We start from the raw sequence: 16,141 nt of genomic DNA, 5'->3' as shown, positions 1-16,141 counted from the left end.
TCCTTCTTTGTAGTATAACCTGCCACATGAAATGTGCATATCTTGTTGGGATAGTGTTGAAATATTCATTTCAGAAAGAGCACGGAAACCAGTTAAATTCTCGGTTTCTCGGCAGGGAATACTCTTCAAAAAAGACACATCAAAACCAGTTATACACCACCAGGTACAGAATTACCGGAAGACGAGGAAATAAAAAAAGGCAACAAAGGTAAGGGGCTTATTCTCACATGTTGTTAACGCCCCATGGGTGCCACTTTAACAACAACAATGTCGGACAAGCAGCATGACAAATCAGGGGCAGTGTAGTGGTCGAGGTGGTGGTGGTGAGGTGGAACTGGGTGTCATCAACGACATGGGGAACCTGACATTGTATTTTTGGATGATGTCGCCGAGGAGCAGCATGTAGATGAGAATTGGAGGGAGCCAAGGATAAATCCTTGGGGAGCTTAATGGCACCTAAAAAGAGGCAGAGATGCCTGAGGCTGGACCTTTTCCCTTTTTGCCCATAGCCTGTATATGTTGTCAGGCTGGCTAGTTGCAGGTAGCTCCCAATTAAAACACATAGGAAATTAAGAATATAAAGATTCTCAGCGGTGATATAATTACACCATCCTTTCCCAGCCATCGCACAAGATCAGCACCAGGTGCAAATCCCACTTATATGTAACAGTTGTCCAGGGTTGTTTGGCACTGAGCCGTATATGGCAGTAAGAAGAATCACTTAACAGTTTTAAGGCCATTACTGCACAGTTTTTCTTCATTTGTTTTGTGCTTTTTATTTTGGTGGCACTTAGGTTCTCAGGAGCCATTGTGCCATTTGGTGCAATTTTTTCCATCTCAGTATCATTATTGACACCAGTGAGTTTTCTAATGGGAATCACCCTATCTGACATATGGAAGAAGAGGACCACCAACGAAGGGATGCCAGGCTGGTCAGGCCTCACAAGAGGCAATCTATGCCCATTCGCTGTACCAGCAGATAGTGATGGCTATTAGAGATTTTCTGCAGGTGGGGATTCCTATTCACAAATGAAGCTGAGACAGCAGACCTGATGAAGCTGCTAAGATATGTGAATGTCTAACTAACCATAATGTAGGATGGTTCTTCAGGAGCACCCCTTTCACAGTATGCCATGCTTTCAGTGGGACTGCATGGAAGAAGGCAGGCCAGAATGATCAACAGCCAGCATAGCCTGATTGATCAGACTGCCAAGATGCCACCAATCATACTTGCAGGCATTGCCATATCTAATGGGCAACAACTACAGTGTGCCAGATGCAGAGCTGTGACAACTGCTGCTAAGACATCTGCAGCTACCATGTAGCACAGGGCTGGCACAACCAGTGACAATAACTATCAGATGTGGACTCGACCCTGCCTCCACCTCCTTCCTGGTATCCTATAATACAGACTTATAGGGATAGTGCCATGGAGTGGTACAGACAGCAACCCTTCTTGCAATCACCTCACGCAGTTCCACTTCACTTCAACAGCCATGAAAAAGGGGGGTCAGGTTCTGGGCTGCTTGGTCACTGCTGCAGATTCATGCTTGTACATTTGGTTTCCTTTCCCTTTATTTTTTGCCCACTACTAGGCTGAAAGAATATTTGGGGTAGATTTTCAACTTGCCACCCGGGCGTAAAACGGGTGTTGCGGATCGGACGCCCGTTATAGAGCCCGCCTGATTTTAATTTCCATTGATTTCAATGCAAATGAAAATCGGGCGGTTTCTACAACGAGCAGCCGAGATGCAACACCAGAATACGCCCAAGCGGGAAGTTGAAAATCTACCCCTTTATCCTTTATTCTGCAACTTATTTTTCAAAAAAGCAAATCTATTTGCCATTTATGCTCAAATATGTGCCCTATTATTCAGTACAACTTTCAAAATCTGAGACTCATTGAAAACATGCCTAAATTATCTGAACTTCAAAGAATGAGCGGCCCAGAGCTTCCATCCATGGTTTAAATTTTGTGTTTTTCATCTTTCTCATTATTTATTCCAGTTTCTTGTAGAATTGCTATGCTACATTCTGCCTCTGATAAAGACAGCTGGCTGGAAACAAGTCCCAAGTCTTCATCTGTATCACTTAATGACCAGCCATGAGAAAGTGCACCAGAGTAGCCCAGGGTGTCTCGCCCTACAATCTTCCCACCATCACAGGGACGAAGTGCAAACCTTCTGCTCAACATCACCCACCTACCCGCCGCACCCGGGTCCCCACCAACAACAGCAGGCTGCGATCGGTGGCTCACCGACTGGGAAATCATACATCCTACTTGGAGCAGCATGGTGGAGCTTCAATGTGCTGTATCACCGTGACAGCCTTTCATTTACACAATTTTGTATGTAATATGCAAATATGTACTGGTATTTGTTTCCCATTGATATAATTTTTACAATTGCCAGTTATTGAGCAGTCAGACTTTGTTTTTTTTAAAACTTTAACTCACTAATGTTTTAATAGCGACACTAATTGCATTAATAAGTTGGTTAGACCACACTTGGAGTACTGCATACAATTCTGGTTGCCATATTATAAGAAAGATATAGAGGCACTGGAGAGGGTGCAGAGAAGATTTACAAAGATGATACCAGAAATGCGAGGGTATACATATCAGGAAAGGGTGAACAGGCTGGGTCTCTTTACTCTTGAAAAGAGAAGGCTGAGGGGTGACCTAATAGAGGTCTTTAAAATCATGAAATGTTTTGATAGAGTGGATAGAGAGAGAAATGTTTCCACTTGTGGGGAAGAGCAAATCTAGAGGCCATCAATATAAGATAGTCACCAAGAAATCCAATAGGGAATTCAGAAGAAACTTCTTTACCCAAAGAGTGATGAGAATGTGGAACTCACTACCACAGGGAGTGGTTGAAGTGAATAGTATAGATGCATTTAAGGGGTGGTTAGATAAGCATATGAGGGAGAAGGGAATAGGTTATGCTGATAGATTTAGATGAGGAAAGACGGGAGGAGGCTCGAGTGGCGCATAAACACCGGCATGGACTGGTTGGGCTGAATGGCCTGTTTCTGTGCTCTATATCCTGTGTAATCCTATGTAGTAAGTGTGTGGACTGTGTCTAAAGCTATTGCCCTCCTCATGCTGGACATTAATACCTCGAGACTGCATAGCCATTGATCTGAAGAAACTTGAGGATTTCCTGTGCTTTCTCCCGGTCTCTGGCTTTCTCCTTGGCTGTCAGTGTATCGTAGGGCACCAACAAAGGATGGTTTCCTCCTCCTGAGGGTACAATAGCAAGCATAGACATCAAAAATAAGAACAGGTATTTCTTAATAATGTTCTTCTGTGGAATTTCACTTTCAGGCTAAGTGACTGAGGCAGAAACAATGTCAACGTTCAAGATTAAATTGGATAAGTGGATGAAGGAAAAGGGGTTGAAGGGCTATGGGAACAGGATGGGTAAATATGATTAGAACTATTTGCTCAAATGGACGGGTGAACATTGACATGGACCGGTTGGGCTGAATGGCCTATTTCCATATTGTAACTTCTATGTATATAAAATGTTGACATTTCTTTTGCCACATTTTGAAGCTTAGAAAAGGGAAGTGGTCTACTTGTAAATGTGAATACATCTCTGTTTAATAAAATATTTAATTAAATAGCATTACCTATCTGAAGAATTATTGATGATGTTTAAAGTGCCAGCTGCCAGTAGAGTAGGTGTGAGCCTGTGGTAACCCACACAGCAACTCCCTGATCTGTCAGCTGGGGACATTGAGAAGGGACAAGATATTTCCTCACAGGGAAAAGGGGGACACGAGTGGACAAGTCACACGGGTTCGCTCTCACATATGTCCTAACAGTTAATTATAGAGCGAGGCACGAGCAAATACCTGGGAGTTGATTTTGTGTCCAATATCTGAACTAGAAAAGGCACAAAGTGCAACGGGATCAAAAAATGGAGGGAGAAACAAAGGGTGGGGTGACAAAAATATAATAAACAATAAAATGGCAGATGTACTCTGATGTTAATCAGGAGCCCTCGTGAGCCTTTACGGGTGGGGGGGGTGCGGTTATGTTGATGGAGAGCACCCCTTTTACAATACTCCCAATTTTACTTTCTACTGACTTCAATGGAAAATAAAATCAGAAGGGATATAAACCGGGCGGCCGATCCAGTCCCATCAGTTTCCCGGCAGGTGGGTTAGGTTAGAATTACCCCTAATGCGTCATTGATGGGTACAAAGAGCAACCATTGGAGGCTATGTGCCCAATGAAAATCCTAATAAGGACCAGCGACACAGTGGTAAGTGATGGTATGGTCATCGTCTGACCATTGCTTGCTTGGCCCTTTGGTATCACTATAAAAACATCTTTTGAAACCCAGCTGTAAGGGAAGAAGCAGCTAACTGTTTCGACTAACCTACCACATATCAAAAGTAAGGTCATCGAGCTGAAACGTTAATCCTACTTTTCTGTCTTCCCAAATGTTGCTTCACCTGCTGAGTGTTTCCAGCATTTTCTGTCTTTATAACAAATCTACTTTGAAAACTCAGTGAGGAACAGCGCTGTTACCTTCATCAGCAATGCATGAATAACCAATGCAGAGGCAGATATTAAACCAAAAGACGAGAAAATAGTACAGAAAACTGGTTTGCCACATGGGGAGAGAGATTTCAGACTGCTCGCTCTCACATCACTGCGCAGATTGTTTACATTGACACTGGTGGACACCTGGGAGCAGTTTGCCTGTCCACCTCCTTAGTGGGGATGGTACACATTGGGGAGAGACTCAACTGGAGCGGAGAAGGAGGAAAATAGCTTAAAAACAAAAGACAGAGGTTTATACTCAGAGAAGAAAAGAATAATATAAATAGGGGAATGATAAATGTCTCTCCAAGAGAAGCTGATCTATTAATTTGTGATTTACAGGTTATTTCTCTGTTGATACTGAAAAACTGGGTATTTTAATGACCATTTTGTAAGATGTTTTTTTTTGTTTTGGTCAGGAAATGCAGATGAAACTGTATGCTGATGTTACAAGATGGGCCATTCCACAACTTCAAAACCAGTACAGAAGCACTAAATCAGATCCACTTCAGAGGAGCAAAGTAGGAAAGCCAGTCAAATCTTGAATTCAAACTCAAAGCGCTGATTCAGAATCCAGCACTCTGCCACAGGATTTGTCAAGCTACCAATTATTTTAAACATGCATTTAAAATAATCAGAATGAAATTTCAGCAGTTAAAATCCAATAGGTTCCAGCAATCTGACAGGAACCTAATGATAATGTAACGTGCACCATTACCTTTAACTTCCAACTCATTTTTCTTCTTTTTAGCCCAGATATTATGATAGTTCTCAGCTAGAAGCTCTGCCATTGCCTGTGATAAATTGCAAAGAAATGTTTACCGTCATCACCATTTTAAAATATTTTAAACTGTGAAGAATAATTGCTGGAGAAGTGGAGGCTACAACACTGATCAAACTCAGTATCTATATTACTCTTTTCTGTATAAGGAAGGGCATACTTTCACAACAAACTTCCTCTTTATTGTCCAATAAACAGAGTGATATGCCCAGTAAATCACAGTACAAGTTACTGACAGTGCATATTTTGATAATAATAGCGGATTTTTCAAACTGTTTGCCCCTGATTTTAACTCCAAGCAGGTGGGTAGAAGTGCCAGTTTAAATCTCACCCGCTGCTCCAGAAATTAGGCCTGGGCTATTTTAACTCCTGGGCCTCATTTAAATCCCGTCGACAATTAATTTTTTGCAGTACATGTTTCCCTTTTCAAACAGCTTCTAAATAGAATCATATCAAGTATCAATAAATATGCACAGCCTACTTAAGAGATACTAGAAATAAGACAGAGGAAATATCCTCACAAATTTGCTGGTACGTTAAAATGTTAATACCATCGGTGTTATAGAGCTAGAGAAGCCCACGATCTACAGGGAACTCTTTATTATCCGGCACCAACGGGACCGGCGTGGTGCCGGTTTATCAAAAAGTCCGGATTACAGAGAGTTATAGTTAAAAGGTACGAGAGCTCCGTACACAGCAACAAATCCAGGCTTCCCTGTTGCTTAGCAACATGTGCAGGAACTCCGGCCACAGACCAAGTGTCCCTGTTGCTTAGCAACAAGTGCACGAACCCCAGTTACACAGCCACAGATCCAGGAACTGCCACTAATATGAAGTAAAACTTACCTGAACCTACTCCTGAATTTTGCCGGTTAACAGAGATTTCTGGTTATTTAGGTGCCAGTAAATCGAGAGTTTCCTGTATTTAGTTTTTGGAATGATGAATTTTGCCATTCTCCTGGCGATGATAATAGGTAAATAAGTATGGTGAGGCTGCATACAGAGTGGTTCTTCTTACCATAGAGATCCCAGGGGCCAATTTTGGTCTTGCTACCGCTCTGTTTACACCTGGCAATGGGCAGTAGTGGCAGAAAAATTTTGATACAAAAAAATGCCAATTTACCAACAGAGGTTCACTCATTCCAATTTTTAGGCGGCCAGCAGAATGGCGGGGGTGGGGGGGAAGGGGGGCAAATGAATATATTTAAATGGGGGTCAGGTGACGCACTTAAAACCCCCAACACAATCTTCACGTCAATCAGTGTTGCCGTCACTACTCCCTCAACCCGCTGACAAATCACGAGTGGTACAAGGCAGGAGATCGCCATTTGTGGTGTTACTTAAAGGTATACTCACCCGCTCTAACTTAAAATAGCTTTCAGTGACATTTTGCTGGTAGTTTATAGTGAGTTTTAGCAAATTACTCAATTTTGAAGTGCTTATAGTGGCTGGACTACCTTTCTGAAATCTTACAGGGTACTGGCAATGCACTTTTTTCCAAATGGGCATCCTTCTCGTAATAACAACAGAAAATGCTGGAAAAACTCAGCAGGCCAGGCAACATCCGTGGAGAGAAATTAGAGTCGACATTTCGGGTCTAACCCTTTTTCAAAACTGGAAAGGAAATGAAATAGATCGAAAGGCAGGGCTATTTTATTTCCTGTCCAGTTTTGAAAAAGGGTTAGACCCGAAACGTCAACTCTAATTTCTCTCGGATGTTGCCTGGCCTGCTGAGTTTTTCCAGCATTTTCTGTTGTTATTTCGGATTTCCAGCATCTGCAGTATTTTGCTATCCTTCTAGTAATCCCATTCTGGTGAGAGAGAGAGACAGAGAAGCAGCAGAATAGGTGAAACAAGCACATGGATCTGCAGCTGCAGAGAGGCCAGCTAGAAGATGCAAGCTTGCAGGAATCCCAACCCTCACAACAGAGTCTATAGACCTAGGATCTGCACTTTGCTGAGGAGCAGGTCAAGGAAGCTGTGCTTCTCTCGGGAGGCTGTCACAGAGTTGTGTCCCCTCCTGCAATAACACCCGCAATCTACTGGCTGGCACTACATTGCCTGTTGCAGTCAAAGCCATTGTGGCCCTGAAGTTCTATGCCCCTGGCTCCTACCAAGTGCAACAGGGGATATCAGCAACACATCTGTCCATCTGCAGTGTATGCTTGCAAGAAGTAGGTGACTGATGCTACGTTTGGTAACACAAACAATCAGAAACATCAAGATAGGGACTCTGGGGTTCGCACAGGTTGTAGCTGTTCTCCCTAGTCCAGGGCTTCATTGACTGCGCACACATTGTCCTGCAGGCTATTTTAGACAAGCCCGTTGCTTTTATGAATCGCAAAAAAAAAAATCAAAATGGGCATCCTTCTGCCCATATCCATTCTGGCTATAGAGAGACAGGAGGAAGAGGAACAGCAATAGGTGAAAGGACCACACAGGGCTGCAGCTGCAGAGACAAAATCGGAATGGTTTCTTATTGGGGAGAGACGAGGAGCTGTGGAGGAGCAAAAGGATTTGGGTGTCCAGCTACACAAATCACTAAAACTGAGTGCACAGGTATAAAAAGTAATCAAAAAGGCAAATGGAAAGTTGGCCTTTATCTCAAAGGGGTTGAAATATAAAAGTGAGGAAGTTATGCTTCAGTTGTACAAAGCCTTGGTCAAACCCCATCTGGAGTACTGCATTCAGTTTTAGGCAAGAAATATTGGCATTGGAGGGGGCGCTGCGCAGGTTCACCAGAATGTTACCAGGGCTTAAAGGGTTAAATCATGAAGGCAGATTGCATAAATTTGGCTTGTATTCCCTTGAGTTTAGAAGGTTGAGGGGTGATCTGATCGAGATGTTTAAAATTATAAAAGAATCTGATAGAGTAGATACAGAGAAGTGATTTCCTCTGGTGGGGGGGTCTAGAACAAGGGGCATAATCGTAAGGTTAGAGCTAGGCCAGTTAGGAGTGAAATCAGGAAGCACTTTTTCACACAAAGGGTAGTGAAATTCCAAAAGTTCCTCCCAAAAATGGAAAGAGCGGGGGAGTGGGATTAATTGGATGCTCATTCAATGAGTCGGCACAGGTACGATGGGCCGAATGGCCTCCTTCTATGCTGTATGATTCAATGATTTTATGAAAAAAGGCTGTGAATGCTGTGTCAATTGCAATTTTTAATAAGAAAAGCTATTTCAATGCAAAAGTGTTCCAATGTAATTCTTCAATTGCACTCGTTACAACAGGTCACTCATTCACTGACACACAGAACATATGTTGTAACAGGTTAACTGGAGAAGGAACAACTTACATGCAGGTCCCTAGATAGCGTAACATTGCTCATGTCAATCGGCCGAGGGCTGTAACCATGTGCAGAATCTACAGAAACCTGAGTAGCAAGCACAAACACACTTGTAATGGCAGGTGGAAAGAATGGACGAACATAGTTATCTTTTGCATCTATTTAAATAAAATGAGTTATAACTGCAGAAAAGACCAGCAAAGCAAAGTACAGTGGAAGCCTCTTAATTTGTTTTATTTACATTTTAATGGTATTTATTATTTTCACCTTTTCTCTTGGTCTCCCCATGCCACACATCATCGCCTGTCAATGGAGTCCAGGCAGGTAGGTTGCTATCAGCCCTTTTGCAATGTCACTTCATAACCGGTGCCGAGTCGCTCGTATGTTTTATCCAGTTTTATTCAAATAAAGTATTCCAGAGTTTGATTTTTGTTTCAATTGCATTTATTTTTGCTCTAATAGTTTGTCCATTTCACCCGTTAGGAGGGCTATTACATCCACACTTTATTCTACTTATTAGAAACAATTGGACCAGTGCTATACGCAGAAAAGGGGTGCAGAACACTTTGGGTTAAAGGTTACTTATGTAGTACATGCACTGCATCAGTAATTGTATCAGCAACTGTTTCTGTACGCACAACATATTTTTACTGCTGGCGGGGTAAATTGTATGTTCACCATAGTGGAGCTGCTTTTCAAGAATTGACTGACAATGAAAGAGTTGCAGGTGAGGATTAAGCTGGTATTTGATAACAGGTGGTGATGATTGAAATTATGATTGAGAGGAGGCTGTGCTGGTGAAGGAGCAGGGCAGGCTGTCCTGGTGATGGAGGAGGGCAGGCTGTGGTGGTGATGGAGGAGGGCAGGTTGTGGTGGTGATGGAGGAGGGCAGGCTGTGCTGGTGAAGGAGCAGGGCAGGCTGTCCTGGTGATGGAGGAGGGCAGGCTGTGGTGGTGATGGAGGAGGGCAGGCTGTCCTGGTGATGGAAGAGGGCGGGTTGTGGTGGTGAAGGAGGAGGGCAGGCTGTGGTGGTGAAGGAGGAGGGCAGGTTGTGGTGGTGATGGAGGAGGGCAGGTTGTGGTGGTGATGGAGGAGGGCAGGCTGTGGTGGTGATGGAGGAGGGCAGGCTGTGGTGGTGATGGAGGAGGGCAGGCTGTGGTGGTGATGGAGGAGGGCAGGCTGTGGTGGTGATGGAGGAGGGCAGGCTGTCCTGGTGATGGAGGAGGGCAGGCTGTGGTGGTGATGGAGGAGGGCAGGTTGTGGTGGTGATGGAGGAGGGCAGGCTGTGGTGGTGATGGAGGAGGGCAGGCTGTGGTGGTGATGGAGGAGGGCAGGCTGTGGTAGTGAAGGAGGAGGGCAGGCTGTGGTGGTGATGGAGGAGGGCAGGCTGTGGTGGTGATGGAGCAGGGCAGGCTGTCCTGGTGATGGAAGAGGGCAGGCTGTGGTAGTGAAGGAGGAGGGCAGGCTGCGGTGGTGATGGAGGAGGGCAGGTTGTCCTGGTGGTGGAGGAGGGCAGGCTGTCCTTGTGGTGGAGAAGGGCAGGCTGTCCTTGTGGTGGAGGAGGGCAGGCTGTCCTTGTGGTGGAGGAGGGCAGGCTGTCCTTGTGGTGGAGGAGGGCAGGCTGTCCTTGTGGTGGAGGAGGGCAGGCTGTCCTTGTGGTGGAGGAGGGCAGGCTGTCCTTGTGGTGGAGGAGGGCAGGCTGTCCTTGTGGTGGAGGAGGGCAGGCTGTCCTTGTGGTGGAGGAGGGCAGGCTGTCCTTGTGGTGGAGGAGGGCAGGTTGTCCTGGTGATGGAGGAGGGCAGGCTGTGGTGGTGATGGAGGAGGGCAGGCTGTGGTGGTGGAGGAGGGCAGGCTGTCCTTGTGGCGGAGGAGGGCAGGCTGTCCTTGTGGTGGAGGAGGGCAGGTTGTCCTGGTGATGGAGGAGGGCAGGCTGTGGTGGTGATGGAAGAGGGCGGGCTGTGGTGGTGATGGAAGAGGGCGGGCTGTCCTTGTGGTGGAGGAGGGCAGGCTGTCCTTGTGGTGGAGGAGGGCAGGTTGTCCTGGTGATGGAGGAGGGCGGGCTGTGGTGGTGATGGAGGAGGGCAGGCTGTGGTGGTGAAGGAGGAGGGCAGACTGTCCTGGTGATGGAGGAGGGCAGGCTGTCCTGGTGGTGGAGGAGGGCAGGCTGACCTTGTGGCGGAGGAGGGCAGGCTGTCCTTGTGGTGGAGGAGGGCGGGCTGTGGTGGTGATGGAGGAGGGCGGGCTGTGCTGGTGAAGGAGGAGGGCAGGTTGTGGTGGTGATGGAGGAGGGCAGGCTGTCCTGGTGGTGGAGGAGGGCAGGCTGACCTTGTGGTGGAGCAGGGCAGGTTGTCCTGGTGATGGAGGAGGGCAGACTGTCCTGCAGGACAAACATGTTTTTCAAAAAAATTGGGAGCTGCAAACAAGTCCTTTTCCCATTCCTAAATACAATCAGTGGAGGTGTCAAGTGCCAAGTGGTTTTAGTTGGTAAAGACAGCTAAATCCATACCAAAACAGACCTGTAGCATCACTGGTCAATGGAAAATCCAGGTTGTAGTTCTTATGTTGGTCTTACCTGACTTGACTGAGATATTCTACGTGTTCTGTTATGTAGGGCCATGGACTCGCCTTCTCGTGTTCTTGCAATTATCCAACTCCAGGCAACCATTGTTTTTAGAGACTCCTTTATTGGCCAACGATACACTTCCTTGTCCTGGAATTTTATTAGAAATGTTTTTAAAATTTATATTTGTGGTTAAAAAAAAATAAGATGGAGAGTCCTTAAGGAAATCAATACATAGAAATGTTGATTTGGTTTTCATAAGATTGTGAAAAGCGAGTTAGGGTAAACATTTACTAGACAGTAGCAAGTACAAGCTACAATTATAAATCATATTTTCAAAGGGATTTTAATTTCACTGATTTCTTGAAGTAAAAAAAATCCGTAACAAAGTTAACCTAGGGAAAATTAAAGTTAGCTGTTTATAGACCTTTTACTAGTGATATATATTTAAATCTAATGTATTTATCAGAATATTATGGCTACATCATTTGAATTTAAGGCATTTTACTGTATTTACAGATTTGTCACATCTACTACAGTATTCTCATGTCCAATGAATTAGTTTGAGATTGACACGTCCATTACAAATGGAAACACGTGCCAGTATAATGTCCAACTGGACAATTCAACATTTTACATGTCTTTCTCTGATAGGGAGGAATGGGCTAGAGTAAGAATAGGAACGGGTTGAGTCCACTTGTAAAAATATTCATATTAATGAATTCTTAATGCAGTAAATTGTAACTGCAGGTCTAAAAACATTCTCAAAGTTGTTCTTACAGAATTCTGATATTTCAAAGCTGTGATCTAGAAACAGATTACATCACACAAAAAGTAGCTTGATTGTGTTATTTATTAATAAAAATAAAATAATTGGGTCTCATTTATTCTGTAAATTCTTGACACCTCTTTTTAAGAAATTCTTGAGAGATGAAGGGAATTCATCTCTCCCTTTCAAAAGGGAATTGGATAAATACTCGAGAAGGAGACATTTGCCGTGCTATGGGGAAAGAGCAAGTGGGACTGATTGGATAGCTCTTTCAAGGAGCCGGCACAGGCACAATGAGCTGAATGGCATCCTTCTGTGCTGTCTGATTCTATGATAAAATATTTGATTTATAAATATCAATAGAAATATAATCTGTTCTGGCCAAATTCAGCTGTATATATTACAAGCTATCCAGAAGAATCCCAGTTCATAGTATATGCTGGCTTACAACTCTTGAAGTTGGAGGGCAGCCTCTTGACTCCACTGCCCTCTTTGGTTAGCAGTCAGGAGGTTTTTCTGCAACATTGGCTATCAGCTGTTGGTACAGGTGACCTGGGATTTCCTGGATAGATGGGAGACTTGTAAAGTACTGTATACAACTGCGAGAAAGATTTCTGTGTGTCTTTGTCATACAGATCATTCATCTTAAGACAAATTCAGATTGTAGCAACCTTTGAAACCCAAATCTGTCTGATTTGGAAACACTGGATAAAAGCAAATTGATGACAAATATTCTCGTAAATGCTGGTGTTTTGAAAATATAAACTGTTATTATTTCCTGGTAATCAATTGTAGCTTAGCATGAACATCCTTCACCTTGATAAGTGCTAAAGTTCACCAAACAATGGGCGTTATTAACCGTTCAATGTGGATGTTATCTCATATCTTCATGGGGCATACCGGCTATCAATAGCCAAGCTGGGTCAAACTCCTTGTACCAAAAATTCAGACAAAATAGAATAAAAATACCCTGATGAATTCCACGGTGTGTATACTTTAAAACAAAATGGATCGATGGGGGTAATTTCAAAGCTGTAACTTCATTTTAGGACTAAAATAATGATTACAAACAGCTTAGGCTTCACTCTGCAAGCTGACAGCATCATCCTTTGGCATTGTTATATTTTAATCATTCCTGAGAATCCATTATTCTCTATAATAACACGGGATGCACCAAATAAATATTTGCTTCCTACCCACCTTTTCAGACAGAAGTTTGAACGGTTTTAACAAAGGATGAACCTTGGCAGCCTCGTTGCATGTTTCACCATACACCCATCCATTTGCAAACTGGTAAAAGAACACCATGTTAATTTGACCCTATTGCTGTTTGAGTATCATCCAAGATATCCTTAACACTTTTTAATCATTGCAGCAAACTCTTTTGAAACAGCATCCTATAGCGGCTCTTTGGTGCAATTTACTGGTACTCAAATATGCTGTACTCAAATATGTCATAGAAACATAGAAGATAGGAGCAGGAGTAGGCCATTCGACCCCTCGAGCCTGCTCCGCCATTTAATGAGATCATGGCTGATCATCCAAATTCAGTACCCTGTCCCTGCTTTCTCCCCATATCCCTTGACCCCTTTAGCCTCAAGAAATACATCCAACTCCTTCTTGAATACATTTAATGAATTGGCCTCAACTGCCCTGTGTGGCAGAGAATTCCACAGGTTCACCACTTTCTGGGTGAAGAAATTCCTCCTCATCTCTGTCCTAAATGGCTTACCCCTTATCCTTAGACTGTGACCCCTGGTTCTGGACTCCCCCGCCAGCGGGAACATCCTCCCTGCATCTAATCTGTCAGGTCCTGTTAGAATTTTATAAGTTTCAATGAGATCCCCTCTCATTCTTCTAAACTCCAGCGAGTATAAGCCCAATCGACCCAATCTCTCCTCATGCGTCATTCCTGCCATCCCAGGTATCAGTCTGGTGAATCTTCGCTGCACTCTCTCCATGACAAGATCATCCTTCCTCAGATAAGGCGACCAAAATTACACACAATGCTCAAGGTGTGGTCTCACCAAGGCCCTGTACAACTGCAGCAAGACATCCTTGCTCCAGTACTCAAATCCTCTCGCTATGAAGGCCAACATACCATTTGCCTTCTTAACTGCCTGCTGCACCTGCATGTTTACCTTCAGCGACTGGTGCACAAGGACTCCCAGGTCTCGTTGCACTTCCCCTTTTCCCAATCTACTGTCGTTCAGATAAGAATCTGTCTTCCTGTTTTTGCCACCGAAGTGGATAACTTCGCATTTATCCACATTATACTGCATTTGCCATGCATCTGCCCAATCACCCAAACTGATCAATTCGTACTGGAGTTTCTCTGCATCCTCCTCACAGCACACATGCCCACCCAGCTTTGTGTCATCTGCAAACTTGGAGATATTACATCTAGTTTCCTTGCCTAGATCATTTATATATATTGTGAATAGCTGGGGTCCTAGCACCGATCCCTGCGGTACCCCACAAGTCACTGCCTGCCACTCGGAAAAAGACCCGTTTATTCCAACTCTTTGCTTCCTGTCTGCCAACCAGTTCTCTATCCAAGACAGTACCTTACCCCCAGTCCCATGTGCTTTAACTTTACACGCTAATCTCTTATGCGGGACCTTATCGAAAGCCTTCTGAAAGTTCACATACACCACATCCAGGTTCTCCCTTATCTATTCTACCAGTTACATCCTCAAAAAATTCCAGTAGATTAGTCAAGCATGATTTACCTTTTGTAAATCCATGTTGACTTTGTCTGATCCTGTTGCTGTTTTCCAAGTGCTCTGCTATTACATCTTTTATAATGGACTCTAGCATTTTCCCCACTACCGATGTCAGGCTTACTGGTCTATAATTCCCTGTTTTTTCTCTACCGCCCTTTTTATATAGTGGGGTTACATTAGCTATCCTCCAATCCATGGGAACTGTTCCAGAGTCTATAGAATTTTGGAAGATGACCAGCAATGCATCTACTATTTCTAGGGCCACTTCCTTAAGTACCCTAGGATGTAGATTATCAGGCCCTGGGGATTTATCGGCCTTCAATCCCGTCAATTTCCGTAACACCATTTCCATACAAATACTGATTTCATTCAATTCCCCCTTCTCATTAGACCCTATGTTCCCCGACATCTCTGGGAGGTTATTTGTGTCCTCCTTTGTGAAGACAGAACCAAAGTATGTATTTAATTGGTCAGCCATTTCTTTGTTCCCCATTATAAAATGAAGTGGCAAGATGCAGGTTCAATGGAACGAGTCTATATGGCAAGTTCCTGGTGTTGTGTGTGATGGCAGGGAGAGGTGGTAAATATAGGGCTAGAGATTTACCACAAAGAGCATGGCACAACAAAGGGCCAGTCACATGTGCAGCATTTGCGCACCTCCTTGCGACTGACTCAACACTAGCAACAGCTTAGCAGTTAAGTGTATGCTCACCCTCTCAGCAGGAGATAGGCTGTGGCCTGGGGGAGATCAAAGCAGATGTGACTGGGAGCATATTTAAACAAAAACTGCGTGGGGGATAAAGAAGTAACAGCATCCTACTCTTCATGGGTGAAATGCTCCTCGAACATGACTAACATGCAGCTTAGTGGGAGCAAAACAAAATCAAACATTACTGCAAAAAATAAGTAACAAATGCTCTTATAATTGGGTTACACTGTTTATTAAAAAAAAGTATAACGGTGCAGCCTGTTGGAGCATAACAATGGTGAGATATGGATTCAGTCCCATAACCACTGACTTCCTGATCTTGGCCATGCTGCCAAAGGGAGATGATGAGCAGTGACACTATGGGATAGGCCACTTTGGTCTGTCGCACAATGGCAGATCCAGAGAAGCATCAGTGGAAGCTCACAGGAGCAGGGTGCTCTCTCAGTTGCTGGCACTGTGTACCATAGAGAAACCCAGGGAAGAATAAAAATAAAATAAAATGCCTTACCTTGTCCATTGCCCATTTGTCGTGACTGTGTTCTGCATATTTGTTGATAAAATAATCCAACTTTTCTGGAAGAGTTGTACTGACAGTGGAAATGAACAAACAAGGGAAGTTACCTCCTGAACTACATTTTTATGTTAATTATAACTTGTAAACTATTTGTGATAACATTGGTCAGCCAGTATTAGTGCTAGAGGGGATTTTATTTTTCTGCCCTTCCCTCCCTCCTTTACTGCTGACTGAATG

General features: G+C 44.0%; 1 protein-coding gene across 1 annotated transcript in view; it reads right to left on the bottom strand.

The window, feature by feature from the left end:
* ryr2a (ryanodine receptor 2a (cardiac)) overlaps positions 1–16,141 on the bottom strand; it is a 957,985-nt gene that overhangs the window by 210,095 nt on the left and 731,749 nt on the right. Inside the window, exons 53-58 of the mRNA XM_085980259.1 lie at positions 15,899–15,977; positions 13,156–13,245; positions 11,199–11,336; positions 8,636–8,713; positions 5,277–5,352; positions 3,121–3,244 (exon numbers count right to left, since the gene is read on the bottom strand). Of these exons, the coding sequence (XP_085836385.1) occupies positions 3,121–3,244; positions 5,277–5,352; positions 8,636–8,713; positions 11,199–11,336; positions 13,156–13,245; positions 15,899–15,977 (585 nt within the window). The remainder of the gene's footprint in view (positions 1–3,120; positions 3,245–5,276; positions 5,353–8,635; positions 8,714–11,198; positions 11,337–13,155; positions 13,246–15,898; positions 15,978–16,141) is intronic.

This window comes from Somniosus microcephalus, chromosome 3 (genome assembly GCF_052327205.1).
Source record: "Somniosus microcephalus isolate GS21.2 chromosome 3, FLI_Smic_1.0, whole genome shotgun sequence".
NCBI lineage: Eukaryota > Metazoa > Chordata > Chondrichthyes > Squaliformes > Somniosidae > Somniosus > Somniosus microcephalus.
The sequence above is the reverse complement of the archived record's forward strand: the minus strand, read 5'-3'. Positions and strand labels throughout refer to the sequence as shown.